The 15562-nt window shown below is 49.7% G+C and overlaps 1 protein-coding gene across 3 annotated transcripts in view; it reads right to left on the bottom strand.

Annotated features, from left to right (window-relative positions):
• The window catches only part of PCNT (pericentrin), a 238201-nt gene that overhangs the window by 141140 nt on the left and 81499 nt on the right, over nt 1-15562 (bottom strand). For all 3 annotated transcript variants that reach the window (XM_073577532.1, XM_073577533.1, XM_073577534.1), the window contains exon 15: nt 10829-11492. In XM_073577532.1, coding sequence (XP_073433633.1) covers nt 10829-11492 — 664 coding nt within the window. The remainder of the gene's footprint in view (nt 1-10828; nt 11493-15562) is intronic.

The raw sequence follows: 15562 nt of genomic DNA, 5'->3' as shown, positions 1-15562 counted from the left end.
AAAATGAAAGTCCCCCACCAATTGGCCGACACCGGGGGCTTGAACAGCCAGGAAGGGGAAGCTCCATGATAGGAGCGAAAAAAAAAAAAAAAACACCGAACAAACGCACGCTGCCGGGGGTCATGGCCAGACTGAAACCTCCTATTGGTTAAAAAAAGCGTGCGATTCAAACGCGCAATGGTAACTGGCCAGGAAGCTGTGCGGCCAGCTAAAGAAGGGGGCATGCCTGCAAGTACTGAGGCCTGCCATGTGGAAAAATGGTCGCGGCTGTGCCGCTTGTCCCCTCTACTAACGCCGCCTTTTACCATGTGAGATGAAGGGACAGTGCTCCCAGGGTTAACACCTGCCGCTGCGGAGGGAAACATACCTGTGTGGAGAGTTCCCGGTTCCTCTGCAGCAATGAGGGCAACTTCAGGAGCCCTTAGGTGGGTGAGGGTCAATGGAATCAGGAATCCTCCTTCCTGCACCGACTCCAGATGGTGCAGAAGACGGCGTCAACCCCTTACAGGAAGGGGGAAGGCCACTGCTGGTGACCACAGTCTTCCTCCCAGCGCTCTTCGAGGAGAGGGGTGGGGAAAAGGCAAGGACAGGCCACTGGGAATCACCCTGAAACACCAGTGAAGGTGACAGGAGATAAGGTCCTGCTTTGCGGGTCCGAGAGTGGGCGATGTGGTTGTCACCACACTGCTCTCTCGGTCGCATAAGTGTGGGAAAACAGGGTGCGAAAATACCCAGTTACCCTAGAGAAAAGGAACCTGAAAACCAAAGGGAAAACATTAATAAAAACACAACAAGAAACCTGAAAAGGAAAACTGAAGATCTGGGATCAGATTCAGGTCCACCTCCTACTGACACCAAGCTTAAACGGAGTTAATTGGCGCTTCTCGGTGGGTGTATACTTCTGGGGAGGAGCAATCTTCCTTTTTTGCATAGTGTCAGCCTCCTAAAGACAGCAGCATACACCCATGGTTACCTGTGTCCCCCAATGAAGCGATAAATAGAGCTTGGCTCTGCACTGTCTTGTTCTTACGAACTCCATTGTGGAGGAGTGCAGGACAGATGATCTCTATTAGAAATCAGCTAACAATGTAAAAATACTGCACCTATATTGATGTAGAAGACAGAAGATACAAATATCATTCAGCCAGGGTATGTGCAGGAGAAGAGAATATATCGTAAAATGTGGAATACAATTTGTAAGTGGAAGAAGGTATAAAACACTCAGACGAAGCCAAGAAGGGGTATTGAGGTATACATTATTGGTTGCATGAGTGTTTAGTTGACCGTTCTCTAATTTGTATACCCACCTCTATGCAGGCATTACCATCCATGGGTGATTAGTCCTTTCACAGCACTGCACTCATCTACGCCTTTAAAAAGGTGTCGAGATAGATTGAATGTGTACAGGGTCATAAATCTTCTATACCGCTGTGTGCATGCAGTCATGCAGGAGTTCAGGAGGAATTGTGAGGATGGGGATGTCACAGGACCCAGATCTCCAACTTTCTTGGTGGCCGAGGCCAAGTTAAGTCATAAATTGCACCACACTGATATGTGGCAGTTTATAGGTGCAGGTCTAAAGTCAGCCAACTAAGAAAAGGCCTAAGAGAAAGATATTAACTTTCGGCAAAATGCATCAAATCTATCGGGCAATTAAACTGTCGCCATGAAGCCCTAGCCTTCATAGGCAGAACTCCACAAGGGGACCAGAAGACCATCTAATGTGTATGGGGGGGCTTTGCATCAGATGATTTTCGGGCAAAGAAGAAACAGACATTGAATTTGAAGACTTGATACTTTTGTTTTCCTGAAAGATGGGTCACACCAGAGGGTTGTGGCATCAGCACCCCTCTTCTCAATGTTTAAAAATGCATGCACACTCAACCAAACTGAGTGTTTGTACACCAAGGCTTACAAAACACCGCAAGTCAGATATGAAGGTTAAAAACACGCACACTTCACAAAATCACAGCAATGATATTAGTATAAGTTCACTTGAGAGGGTTTTTCATTATCTAGGATAAAAGATGCTATTCATGCAATTCAACTACCAGTTCCAGCCCGTGTCAAAGACTCTTATTCTATCCTCCGAGAACAAGCAGAGTAAGAAATATACTTGTACTCAGAATGGATCTAGTAAAAAAGGGGAAACTGACTAGAAACAGCAGCATAAAACAAAAAAAAAAAAAAAAAAAAAAAAAACAGGATTTTTGGGTTGCTTACCGTAAAATCTGTTTCTCGGAGCCGTCACTGGGGGACACAGAAACCATGGGTGTATGCTGCTGCCACTAGGAGACTGACACTATGCACAGAAAAAAAAAAAAAAAAAAAGATAGCTCCTCCTCCGCAGTATACACCCTACCGACTGGCACTAATTTCCTCAGTTAGTGAGAAAGCAGTAGGAGAAGTAACAAAATAGAGTAAAAACAGGACAACTCAACTGTAACCAAACAACAAAAGAACAGGAGTTGCAAAACATGGGAGGGTGCTGTGTCCCCCAATGAAGGCTCCGAGAAACAGATTTTACGGTAAGCAACCCAAAAATCCTGTTTTCTCTATCGCTTCATTGGAAGACACAGAAACCATGGGACGTCCCAAAGCAGTCCCTGGGAGGGAAAAGGCAAACTTCCATTAGGTCTGAAAACTCACCACCCCCGCCTGCAAGATCCTTCTGCCTAGGCTGGCGCCTGCCGAAGCGTAGGTGTGGACCTTGTAAAATTTGGCAAACGTGTGGATCGAAGACCAAGTTGCAGCTTTGCAAAGCTACAGCGCGGAGGCTCTGTGGCGCACCGGCTAGGAGGCACCCACTGCCCGGGTAGAGTGAGCTCTAATTCCAGGAGGGGGCACGCAATCCTTGACCCGGTAGGCTTCCAAAATTGCCGATCTGATCCAGCGAGCAATGGTAGCCTTGGAGGCCGGCTGACCCTTCCGCGCACCATCTGGAATGATGAAAAGTGAGTCTGTCTTCCGCAAGAGAGCCGTCCTAGCCAGGTAGACCTTCATCACCCTGACCAGGTCTAGCTTGTTCAAGGAGCGCTCCAGAGGGTGGATTTGACCCGGACAAAAGGACGAGAGAACAATGTCCTCATTTAGGTGGAAAGTAGACACCACCTTAGGAAGGAAGGCGGGGGCCGCAGGACCACCTTATCCTGGTGGAGCACCAAGAAAGGGGGGGCGACAAGAAAGGGCCGCCAATTCCGACACAAGCCAGATGGAGGTGATGGCCACCAGAAAGGCCACTTTCCAGGGAGAAAGGATAGGGAGACTTCCCTGAGAGGTTCAAAGGGTGACCCTTGAAGAGCCTCCAGGACCAGATTGAGATCCCATGGATCCACGGGAGCGCGGTACGGAGGTGCCGCATGAGCCACTCCCTGAAGAAAGGTCTTGACCTGCGGACGGGAGGCTAATGTCTTCTGGAAAAGGATGGAAAGCGCCGAGACTTGACCTTTTAAAGAGCTGAGGGCAAGGCCCGCATCTAGGCCTGCCTGGAGGAATGCCAGGATAGAAGGGAGAGAAAAGGACATGGGCGGACCGTCATTGGCCTCGCACCAATTGAAATGGGCCTTCCACATACGATAATAAATTCTGGAAGACAATGGTTTTCTAGCCCAGATCATGGTGTGAATCACCCGATCCGAAAACCCTGACAGTTTCAGAACCGCGGTTTCAACAGCCACGCCGTTAAATTAAGCTTGTACCCCGGTAGCGTCTTTAATAATCTGGTCGAGTTGAGATCCGAAGAGACGTGCTACCTGAAAAGGCAGATTGGTAAGGGACTTTGTTGAAGACAAATCCGCCTGCCAAGCCTTAAGCCAAATTGTGCGCCGGATTGCAACAACGTTGCTGGACGCTTGAGCTGCATAAGACGTGGTATCTAAGGAGGCAGAGACCAAATATTCCCCTGCTTGGGAGACCTGGTTGGCTAGCTCGGTCAGACGTTCAGGTTGGGCTCCATCAAGAATGCCTTGGCGGAGATCCTCCGCCCAAGTAGCTATGGCTTTTGCTATCCAAGAGGAAGCAAAGGTCGGGCTTAGCACCGTAGCAGCTGCTTCGAATGCTGACTTTGCTAAGAATTCTATGATCCTGTCGTTAGAATCCTTCAGAGACGCAACACCTGAAATCGGAAGGACTGTGTTGGACACAGGAGCATCTACAGAGGGGGAAGCCGATCAGTTGTCGGTGAGCTCTTGAGAAAATGGATACAGTACGCCGAGGCGCTTCCCACTTTGGAAACGCCTGGTTGCATTTTCTCTTTCCCTAGTAAGGAGCTTGTCAAACTCAGAGTGAGGAGCGAAGACTCTGGAAGGTGCTTCTGCCCGTCTGAACGAAACCTCTTGATCTGAGGGTTTCGCAGGGGAGTCTGATCTCGAAAGTGTGGTTGATCGCGGCAATGAGGTTCTGTACCGTAACCTTCATGTCTGCAGCATGGTCCGAATCCAGCTCTAAAATCTCTTCGGATGGCGCATCCGAGAAAGCTTCGCCTGACTCAGGTGAGGAGGCACGGGAAGGAGACTGCTGGGAAGGACTATGCGGTGAGATGGGGCGAGGGGAGGATTCCGGCCGGAGATCCTGCCTGGGCCTTTTGCGGCTCATGCTGGCTGACTCAGATGGAGCCTCTTGTGACCTGCTGGATCCTGTGTCTAGGGGCAACTTATCAAGAGCGGCCACTAGGGACTGAGACACCCTGGTAAGATCTGCCACTGATTGTAATAGAGAAGAATCCCAGCCAGGGATGGGGGGGGGGGTTTCACTCTCACGTGGAACAGGGGGCTCCTGGGCGGCACTCAATGGGATTGCTGCAGTCGAGGAAGAGGGGAGTGGACTGACCTGAGGGAAGTTTGCGATTGCAAGAAGAACATGCAAAGTACATGACTAAAGTGCAAGTGGGGGCCGGAGGGCGAGCACAGTCAGGCTTAGAGTTAGACATAATGGAAATTAATGAAGCAGTGCTGGAAGGTTGGGGGACAGAAGGCAGAGGAGGTGTCAGTCTGCAGTTGCAGAGCTACTCATGGTCCGGTGACCTGTAGATACTCCCAGTAAGTGATGCTACACTGCTCGTCTGGACTTGCAGGGCCACAGCAGAAGAGACTGTGTCCGGCTTACAGGCAGAGAAAATGGCACCAGCCTGACAGGTGCAGAGAGGGAAGTGCACGCTTTCCAGGAAGAGGATGGGCGGAGCTAACCGCCGTTGCTTAAGATGGCACCGCTCGCTGGAATACACAGGCTAGGGTTGGGAGTGGCCAAGCGCCACCTCAGGGCGCATAATATCAGGGGAGAAGGCGGAGGGCGGGCCTAGCACGGGCGGGAGAGAAGCCCGCCTAAGAATGAGGGCGGGGGCGTGGCCGTGACGCAGGACAAGGTCCGAAATGAAGCCGGGGCCTAGAGTAAATGCGGCGACTGCCTGTCAGCGAGGGGGGGGCCACCGCACCCGAGAATCACTGTGGCCGGGCGGGAGAGGAGCCCCCCTAAGAATGAGGGCGGGGGCGTGGCCACGACGCAGGGCAAGGCCCGAAATGAAGCTGGGGCCTAGAGTAAATGCGGCGACCGCCTGTCAGCGCGGGGCGGCGACCGCTCCCGAGAATCGCTGTGGCCGGGCGGGAGAGAAACCAGCCTAAGAATGAAGGTGGGGGCGAAGACGCTGCAGAACAAGGCCCAAACCGAAGCCAGGGCCTGGATTAAATGCGGCGGCCGCCGGGAGGCACGGGGTGGCGCGGAGGCCTCGCAGCACTGCTGCAGCGACCGCCCCCAAAGGATCCATGCCTGAGCTGCTGAGGAGGATGCAACTCGGGGGCCTCATACTTACCCTGCCTGATCCGTCTTCTGAGTAAACCTGAGGGAATAAAGGTACCGTCATCCTCCAGCGTGCTGATTCCTGTAGAAGAGTGTCCGCGCCTCATCCAAACCGACAGGCTCTGGTAGGCGAGTGGGGGGAGACGGGGGATGAGGACCATCTGGATGGCTGACATGCACCCGTGTTAGGCTCTTGGTCCTGCCGTGGAGAGCTATGAGGATACGGAGTGGCAGTACACGCCGTACTCAGTCTTTGTGGGACTACAGATGTGACTATTCACTCTGTATCCCTCCGGAAACCTGAAAGAAAAACGACGCACACTGAGGTAGATATGGGTCTAAAGAAAGACCCTTGTCAACCTCCTACTGACACTAAGCTAAACTGAGGAAATTAGTGCCGGTCGGTGGGGTGTATACTGCGGAGGAAGAGCTAACCTTTTTCTGTGCATAGTGTCAGCCTCCTAGTGGCAGCAGCATACACCCATGGTTTCTGTGTCCCCCAATGAGGCAATAGAGAAATAAAAAGAAAGGTAATGTCTCTTAGAATGCCCTGAAAGCAGATGTGATGCCATGGAATACTCCATACTGAAGCATTATTGCCCATCAATGGCAAACTGACAAGCCACCTATTCACTTTGGAGATTTTGTTTTATACCGCTTCATTTTTCCATTAACTTTAAGATTTGAGAACTATGTTGTTGTTTTTTCGTGGGATGAGCCGTAGTTCTGACTGACACCATTAATTTCACCACAGAAAGTACTGAAAAGCAAGCAAAAAAAAAAAAAAAAATCCAAGCCGCGCGAGACGCTTGCTGGTCAGGGTGGGAGTGGATTGTGGTATTTTGGTTGTCAGTCGGCGGATATAGCCCGATGGAGAGGAGCAAACTTTTTCATGTTATTCTTAGAGTCAGCCTCCTGGTGGTTGCAGCGCACATCCATGTTCTTATGTGTTACCCAAAGAACTGACCAAGAAATGACAATTATGGCATTTAAAGGGAATCTGTCACCCCTTTTTTTTTTTTTTTTTTGGAGTATGAGCTGCCGGCATTGACATCAGGGGCTTATCTACAGCATTCTGTAATGCTGTAGAAAAGCCCCGAAGTAACCTGAAAGATAAGAAAAACACGTTCGATTATACTCACCGGAGGGGGCGGTCCGGTTCGATGGGTGTCGCGGTCCGGCGCCTCCTATCTTCACACGATGCCGTCCTCTTCTTCCCTTCCTGTCGTGGCTCCGACGAAGGCACCCCCTCCGGTGAGTATAATCTAACTCTTTTCTTATCTTTCAGGTTACATCAGGGGCTTATCTACAGCAATACAGAATGCCCCTGATGGCAGTGCCGGCAGCTCACACAAAAAAAAAAAAAAAAAAAGTGTGACAGATTCCCTTTAATTTTCTTTATTGCCATTTATTGTATAGTTTGAATACTGCAGACAATTAAATGCACATCTCTGGAGCCACTCGCTGCACTTCTGGTGTACTAGTATACCAAAGAAGACACCGAGAAGGCACCCGGCCCTGAGTGCAGGCACAGCTGTGCAACAGCAGTGCGCATGTGCACAAAAGCTGCCAGAACCAGATAGTGCTCGCTCTGGACAGCAAGCATTGTCAATCAGAAGCGAATGAAGGCCTTCAATATGTAAACTGTGTTCCAAATTATTATGCAAAAAGAGTTTAGGAGTGATAAGGTTAGAATTTTTTTGTTTGTCATTTAAACTCATTGATGGTGATGTGTGTCAGGGCTCTTTATATCACTGAAAGCAATTGCAGATACCTGTGCCAATTAGTTTGGCAGGTGTGTCCAAATAAAGGCAAGACTACTTAAGAAGGCTGTTCCACATTATTAAGCAGTCTACATTTTTTGCCAAAATAGGAAAGAAAAAGGATGTGTCGGCTGCTGAGAAGCAACAGATTGTGGAGTATTTAGGTCAAGGCATGACTACAATCAACATTGCCAAGACACTTCATCGTGATCATCGCACAATCAAGAAGTATGTCGCTGATTCCCAGCACACACGTATGCGTGCTGATAAGGAAAAATTTAGGACTCTTTCCAACAGGCAATTGCGTCAGGTTAAAAGAGCGGCTGCAAAAATGCCTTGTCATAGCAGCAGACAAGTTTTTGAAGCTGCTGGTGCCCCCAACAACAAGATGCAGGGTCCTTCAGAGGTTTGCAGCTGTGCGCAAGCCATCCTGTCGACCACCTCTATCCACTGCACACAAGCAGAAACGGCTCCAGTGGGCCAAACGATACATGAAGACTGACTTCCAAACTGTTTTGTTCACCGATGAGTGCCGTGCAACGCTCGATGGTCCAGATGGATGGAGTGGAGGATGGCTGGTTGATGGACACCCCATGAAAACACGGCTAAGGCGCCAACAAGGAGGAGGTGGAGTAATGTTTTGGGCTGGAATCATGGGGATTGAGATTGTCGGCCCCTTTAGGATCCCTGAAGGGGTAAAGATGAACTCCATAATCTATGTGGAGTTTCTAAAACAGCACTTCCTGCCATGGTTCAAGAGGAAGAACAGTGCTTTCCGCAGCAAGATCATTTTCATGCATGATAATGCACCGTCTCATGCTGCAAATAACACATCTGCATCTCTGGCTGCTATGTGCATAAAAGAGGACAAACTTATGGTGTGGCCACCATCTTCCCCTTACCTCAACCCCATTGAGAACCTCTGGAGCATCATCAAAAGGAGTGTCTATGATGGCGGGAGGCAGATCACATCTAAGCAACAGCTCTGGGAGGGTATTCTGTCCACATGCAAAACAATTGAACGCACAAACCATCCAAAAACTGACAAATTCAATGGACGAGAGAGCTCAGAAGCTTCTTTCGAACAAGGGGTCCTATGTGCAAATGTAACATCACCTAGAATAAAGTTTTGACTTGAAAACTGTTTGATTTCATTTTGTAATAAGCTGATAATGCTTATAATTTCACAATTGACCATTTTTTTGGTCAAAATAAAAATAAAAAGGTTGAAAACTCTGCTGTGTATAATTTGGAACATGCATTTAGAGTGTTTATTTTTAAAAATATACTGTTTTCATAGGCAGTTTGTTCAAAAACATTGCAATTATACTAGAATATTAGATGACTGGAAAATAACAATGACTGCAATTCATATAGGTAATTTAGAGAAAATATGAGGAAATATTTTTTGCATAATTTGGGACACAGTAAATCTGAAGGCGTAACTGTGCACCAAACTCTTGGCCACGCCAAGTGTGCATTGAAGACTCATCTAAGGCTGGGTTCATATAGTGTTTAGGGGGTGCGTTTAACGACTCGGTTACATGGCGTTAATGCCGCTATGTAACGGATGTGTTAACGCACCATACACTGCTATAGACGAGCGCATCGCTAACGCATGCCATAATCGGCATGCGTTAGCGATGTGCCGTCATTCTGTGACGGACCCAGGCTGCAGCGTCCAGGGGTCCGTCACTGCTAGCGCAGATGAAGCATCTGCGCTAGCGGGATCACATGCGTTGAACGGACTGCATTGATGCGTGCGCTAAGCATTCTTGGCTCGCACACGCGCAGTATGCTTGACCAACTGCGGGCAAATCCGAAAAGCCTTACTGCGCATGCGCCTGTTAACTAAGCCCCGGAAGTATTTTGCTGTGTTCCGGGGCCTAGTTAACCGGCACATGCGCAGTAAGGCTTTTCAGCTTTGCCCGCATTTGGGCAAAGCATACTGCGCGTGCGCGAGCAAAGAATGCTTAGCACACGCGCGAAAGATGGCAGACACCTGCTCCTATTCATGAAAAAACTGCAGACGGCGGCCAAGGATGAGGAGGCAGCAAAGATCCAAAACACCGCCCATCGGACCGGACCGACCTCATTTAAATAGCGCGCCAAAACCAGGTGACAGATTCCCTTTAAGGGATTAAGCTGTGTCTTTATCATAAAGTAAGAGTCAACAATTAGATAAAAGCAATCCACACTGCTGTAACACCTGAGCCAAAAGTACCCAGCTTTGGGGCCAATACCCCAGTCGGCATATACGGCCGGACTCTCGGGTGCCAATCTAGAAGAAATACAATGCCAATCGTCCGTGCGAGAAAGAAGATGAAGTTGGCACTCACCGTCTAATAAAAATTCCATCTTTATTAAAACAGTTTAAAAAACATCCTCGGTAGGACGTCGTCCAGGTACTGGACCCGTAGAAGCGCAATCGCGTGAAACAGCAGTCGTCCTTTCATTCCACATGCAACTTCCCTGCAGAGGATGTTTTAAACTGTTTCAATAAATATAGGATTTTATAGGACAGTGAGCGCCATCTTCATCTTCTTTCTTGCACGGACATTTATCATAAAGTAAAAAGCATAAAACCTACGCAGGCCTTTGTTAGGCTTTCACCCATCACTATGACCCATAGGCACCCTGAGATGGACTGATGTGCTGTTGGTTGGATAAGGATGCAAGTCTTCCTCTAACTCAGTCTAGATGCAGTGGACGACTTTGAATGCAGTATGTAAGGAGGTAAAATACAAGTAGCAGGACAGCCCTGCTGTAGCGCACTCAACAGCAGCATTGGGAGCTGGAACAGTGAAGGCACTAAAGAGTTAATCAGGTTATTCATCCTCTCCCCATCATAATCTGGCATCTCAGGCTTCATACAAGTAGCTGTGAGCCAGAGCTTAGACCTAATGATCTGTGAAACTCTATCCTAGCAACAAGACGCTTTGGGAGGGTGCAGACACCTTGCAGGTACGAGGCTGGGCCACTAACAAAAGGAGAAATGCTGGAGCTGGTTTTTGTCATGAAACAAAACCCTTGAATCACTAACACAAAAAGAACCAGAACAAAACACTTCAGGTTAAGATAAAAGCAAACTGATGTAACTCACCCTACCATCTTAAGACGCCATGAATGCAACGTACAATATAAAGGGAATAAAGTGTAAAATAAGGTTTATGTCCTGTGTGAAGCACATTGCACACTTCAATTCTAGCATTTGATACATAAGAATTTGTATTACACCAACGTGTAAGAAAAGAATAATGAAAGTTTCTCCTCACCTCATGGGCAACTTGCAACTCTTTCGCCATCTCTTGGAACTTCGCCAACTGTATGGATGCCAGCTCCTGGCGGAGACGCTCCAGTTCCTGCTCTTGTTGCTGTAACCACTGCACCCTGGACTGCTCCAACTGATCTTGAGCCTCTTTCTCCTGCTCTTGTAGTCTATTGAGCAAACATTGCTCCAGCTCTTCCACAGCAAGTGCATGTTCATCTCGAATCTTCTGTATCTCCAACAGGTATGAGGACTCCAAGCTGTCCAGCTTTACCAGATGTGAAGCTTCTAGGCTTTGTATGTGCGTTTCATAGTCTAGGGCACGACCATGTTGCTCTTCTTGGTGCTTTTTCAGTAACTCAGCTAACTCAACGTATGGTTCTCTGTGATGGCTCTGGATCTCTGAGAAGCCAGCCTTTGGATCATCGGTAGAGCACAGTTCCGATAGTACAGTCGTTTTCTCCACACTGGGAGCTTTTACAGTCAAGTCTTTGTCACCAGATTCTAGATTGTGCTTCTCCTCAGAAACACCAGAGATCAGACTCTCACCTGACTGCACATTAGGATCATCATTACCAGCCTCCTGGTATTCCGCAGAGGCCGGCTTTATTAGTGTCTCTCTCAGGAGAGCTTTCTGTAATTTGGCATTTTCTGTGTGTACTTGTGCAATCCTGGAAGATGACAATGATGAATCATTTAGAAAGGTTTCCTACAATAATGCAAGCTTCGAAAGTGTTGAACTCCAAGCAACACAAACTATTAAAATGCACAAATTCAATTTTACTACAGTGAAAGGTTTTAATTTGTGTGCATGCACCCACAAGGGGTTGTCCGGGACCTTTACACTAATGGCCTTTCAGATAGATATTGATGACCTAACCTGTGGTGGTGCGACACCTGGCGTCACCCCCAATTAGATGTTCCTGGAGCTGACCGAGAGTGTTCAGCTGTGGAGCATGTACAGCACAGCTCAGTCAATGATCTAGTGGCAGCCAGCGTGTACTGAACATCTACCCCCTATTAATTTCAAACAGGGGGAAAGATCATCAGTACCTGGCCTTAGCCATTGTACCATTGCCGGAGCGGTGAATCTCACAAGAAGCCCTACTGGTCATCACGGGGAACAGTTGACCACTGGGGGTGCCAAAAAACAGGATTTTTGGGTTGCTTACCGTAAAATGTGTTTCTCGGAGCCTTCATTGGGGGACACAGAGACCATGGGTGTATGCTGCTGCCACTAGGAGGCTGACACTATGTACAAAAAAAGGTTAGCTCCTCCTCCGCAGTGTACACCCCACCGACCAGCAGGGAATTCCTCAGTTAGTGAGAAAGCAGTAGGAGAAGTAACAGAATAGATTGAAAACAGAACAAACAACTCAACTGTAACCAAATCAACCAAAGTAAGAACAGGAGTTGTAGAACATGGGAGGGTGCTATGTCCCCCAATGAAGGCTCCGAGAAACAGATTTTACGGTAAGCAACCCAAAAATCCTGTTTTCTCGTTCGCCTTATTGGGGGACACAGAGACCATGGGACGTCCCAAAGCAGTCCCTGGGGTGGGAAACAAACTTCCATCAGGCCAGTGGACTCACCACCGCTGCCTGCAGAATCCTTCTACCTAGGCTGGCGTCCGCCGAAGCGTAGGTGTGGACCCTGTAGAATTTCACAAACGTGTGAACCGAAGACCAGGTTGCCGCTTTGCAAAGCTGCAGCACGGAGGCTCTGTGACGTACCGCCCAGGAAGCACCCACTGACTGGGTAGAGTGCGCTCTGATCCCCGGAGGGGCCACTCGATGCTTAACCCGGTAGGCCTCCAAAATTGCCGATCTGATCCAGCGAGCAATAGCTTTGGAAGCCGGGTGACCTTTCCGCGCCCCATCTGGAATGACGAAAAGAGAGTCTTTCTTTCGCAAGGAAGACGTCCTAGACAGATTCTCATCGCCCTGACCAGATCCAGCTTGTTCAGGGACCGCTCCCGAGGATGAGTTTGACTCGGACAGAAGGACGGCAGAACAATATCCTCATTGAGGTGAAAGGAGGACACCACCTTCAGAAGAAAAGAGGGCGGAGGCCGCAGCACTACCTTGTCCTGGTGAAGTACCAGAAAAGGAGAGCGGCAAGAAAGAGCCGCCAATTCCGACACGCGCCGGATGGAGGTTATGGCCACCAGAAAGGCTACCTTCCAGGAGAGAAGGGAAAGGGAGACTTCTCTGAGCGGTTCAAAGGGAGAACCTTGCAGAACCTCAAGAACCAGATTAAAATCCCATGGATCCACGGGCGCTCGATACGGAGGAGCCGTGTGAGCCACGCCCTGAAGAAAGGTTTTGACCTGAGGGCGGGAGGCCAAAGTCTTCTGAAATAAAATGGACAGTGCGAAACTTGACCCTTCAAGGAACTGAGAGCAAGCCCCGCATCCAGCCCTGCCTGAAGAAACGCCAGAACGGAAGGGAGCATAAAGCACATAGGCGCGATGTTATTGGCCTCACACCAAGTGAAATAGGCCTTCCAAGTACGGTAGTAAATTTTGGAAGATGATGTCTTCCTGGCTCGGATCATGGTATGAATTACACGACCGGAGAATCCTGCTCGTTTCAAAACCTCGGTCTCAACAGCCACGCCGTTAAATTGAGCAGCCGAGAATTGGGGTGGCAAATCGGACCTTGAGATAGCAGATCTGCCCTGTCTGGAAGCTTCCAGGGGGCGTCCGCGAGAAGGTTGACAATGTCCGCGAACCAAGACCTTCTGGGCCAATTCGGGGCGATGAGAATGACTGGAATTCCTTCTGCTTTGATCTTCTTCAACAGCTTGGGAAGAAGAGGCAGGGGAGGAAACAGGTAGGGGAGCTCGAACTGTGACCAAGGAATGGCCAGAGCGTCGGCGCCCACTGCGAGAGGATCTCGAGCTCTGGATACAAACTGTGGGACCTTCCTGTTGAGGCGAGAAGCTAGCAGATCTACGTCCGGGGTTCCCCAACGACTGCAGAGCTGAAGAAAGACCTCCGGATGTAGGGACCACTCTCCTGCCGCGAGACCCTCGCGGCTGAGAAACTCGGCGGCCCAGTTGTCTACGCCGGGAATGTGTACCGCGGAGATTGTCGGTACCGAAATCTCTGCCCACTGATGGATCTTGGACACTTCTGCCAGGGCTGAGACACTCCGTGTCCCTCCTTGGCGGTTGACATATGCCACCGCTGTGGCATTGTCTGTCTGAATCCGGACTGGCAGGCCCCTGAGGCGCCTCTCCCAGTGGACGAGAGCCAGATGGATCGCTCGTATCTCTAGGACGTTGATCGGCAGGGCTGATTCCTGAGTCAACCAACGACCCTGAACAGTGTGATGGCGGAACACTGCACCCCAGCCGAGGAGGCTGGCATCCGTTGTTACAATCTGCCAGTGAATGGGAAGAAAAGACCGACCCAAGTGGATAAGAGGTGACGTCAACCACCAGTTGAGTGACCGCTTGACCCGGCATGAAAGACGTACAGGGCGATCCAGGGACAGAGCCGACCTGTTCCACCTCGACAGAATGGCGTGCTGGAGAGGTCTGGCATGAAATTGGGCAAAGGGAACTGCCTCTATCGCCACCATCTTTCCCAGGACCCTCATAGCTGTTCGGAGGGACGGAAATCGTGTGCTCTGCAGCGATCGTACATCCTGCTGCAGGGAGAGAATCTTCTCTCGTGGAAGAAAGACCCTTGACCGACGCGTGTCGAACAGTAGGCCCAGAAACACAAGACGTTGAGAAGGAATCAGACAAGACTTTTTCCTGTTGACGATCCACCCGAAATTGGAAAGGGTGTCTAGGACGATCATCAAACTTAGGCGAGCCTGTTGAAAAGAGGAAGCTTTGACCAGAATATCGTCGAGGTACGGAAAAAGAACGAGACCTCTGATCCTCAACAAGGCCATCAACGCCGCCATGATCTTCGTGAAGACTCTGGGTGCGGTGGCGAGACCGAAGGGCAGGGCGACGAACTGGTAATGTTCCTGGCGAATCGCAAACCGCAGGAACTTCTGATGTCCGGAGAATATGGGAACATGTAGATAGGCGTCTTGGATGTCTATTGAACACATGAATTCCTGCTCCTCCATGGAAGCGATTACCGAACGAACCGACTCCATCCGGAAGTGGCAAAGGCGTAATCTCTCGTTGAGAAGCTTGAGATCCAAGATGGGTCGGACCGCCCCTCCTTTTTTCGGCACCACAAAAAGGTTTGAATAAAATCCTGTGAACCACTCCGAGACGGGAACAGGCACAATCACCCCGGAACTGAGGAGAGAGGTGATGGCCGTAAAGAACCCCGGAATCAAGGCTGGATCTTTTGGAGGACGGGATTCGAAGAAACGATCCCGTGGAAGAGAGACGAACTCCATCTTGTATCCTGACGATACAACCTACCTGACCCAAGCATCCTCTACTGAGGCCAGCCAAACGTCCCTGAAGAGAAGTCGACCTCCCAATCGGAAGGGACCCTCGGGAGTCTGACGATAGTCATGCAGATGTAGACCGTCCAGACCTGGATCTGGATGGTCTGCCCTGGGAAGAGTGGGATCGCCAGGAAGGAGTGGGTCTGAAGGAAACTTTCTATCTTGGCGCGCCTGTGGTCTTTGTTGGTTGGATGGGTTCTCCGCCGTATTGAAACAGCTGAAAGCCCGAAAGGGTCGAAACTGACGCCTTAGGCCTGTTTCACACTTCCGTTTTTGTGTCCGCCAAACGGATCCGTTTCCGTTTTTTTGACGGA

This window comes from Dendrobates tinctorius, unplaced genomic scaffold (assembly GCF_039654945.1).
Source record: "Dendrobates tinctorius isolate UK_male_01 unplaced genomic scaffold, ASM3965494v1 ptg000056l, whole genome shotgun sequence".
NCBI classification, from domain to species: Eukaryota; Metazoa; Chordata; class Amphibia; order Anura; family Dendrobatidae; genus Dendrobates; species Dendrobates tinctorius.
The sequence above is the reverse complement of the archived record's forward strand: the minus strand, read 5'-3'. Positions and strand labels throughout refer to the sequence as shown.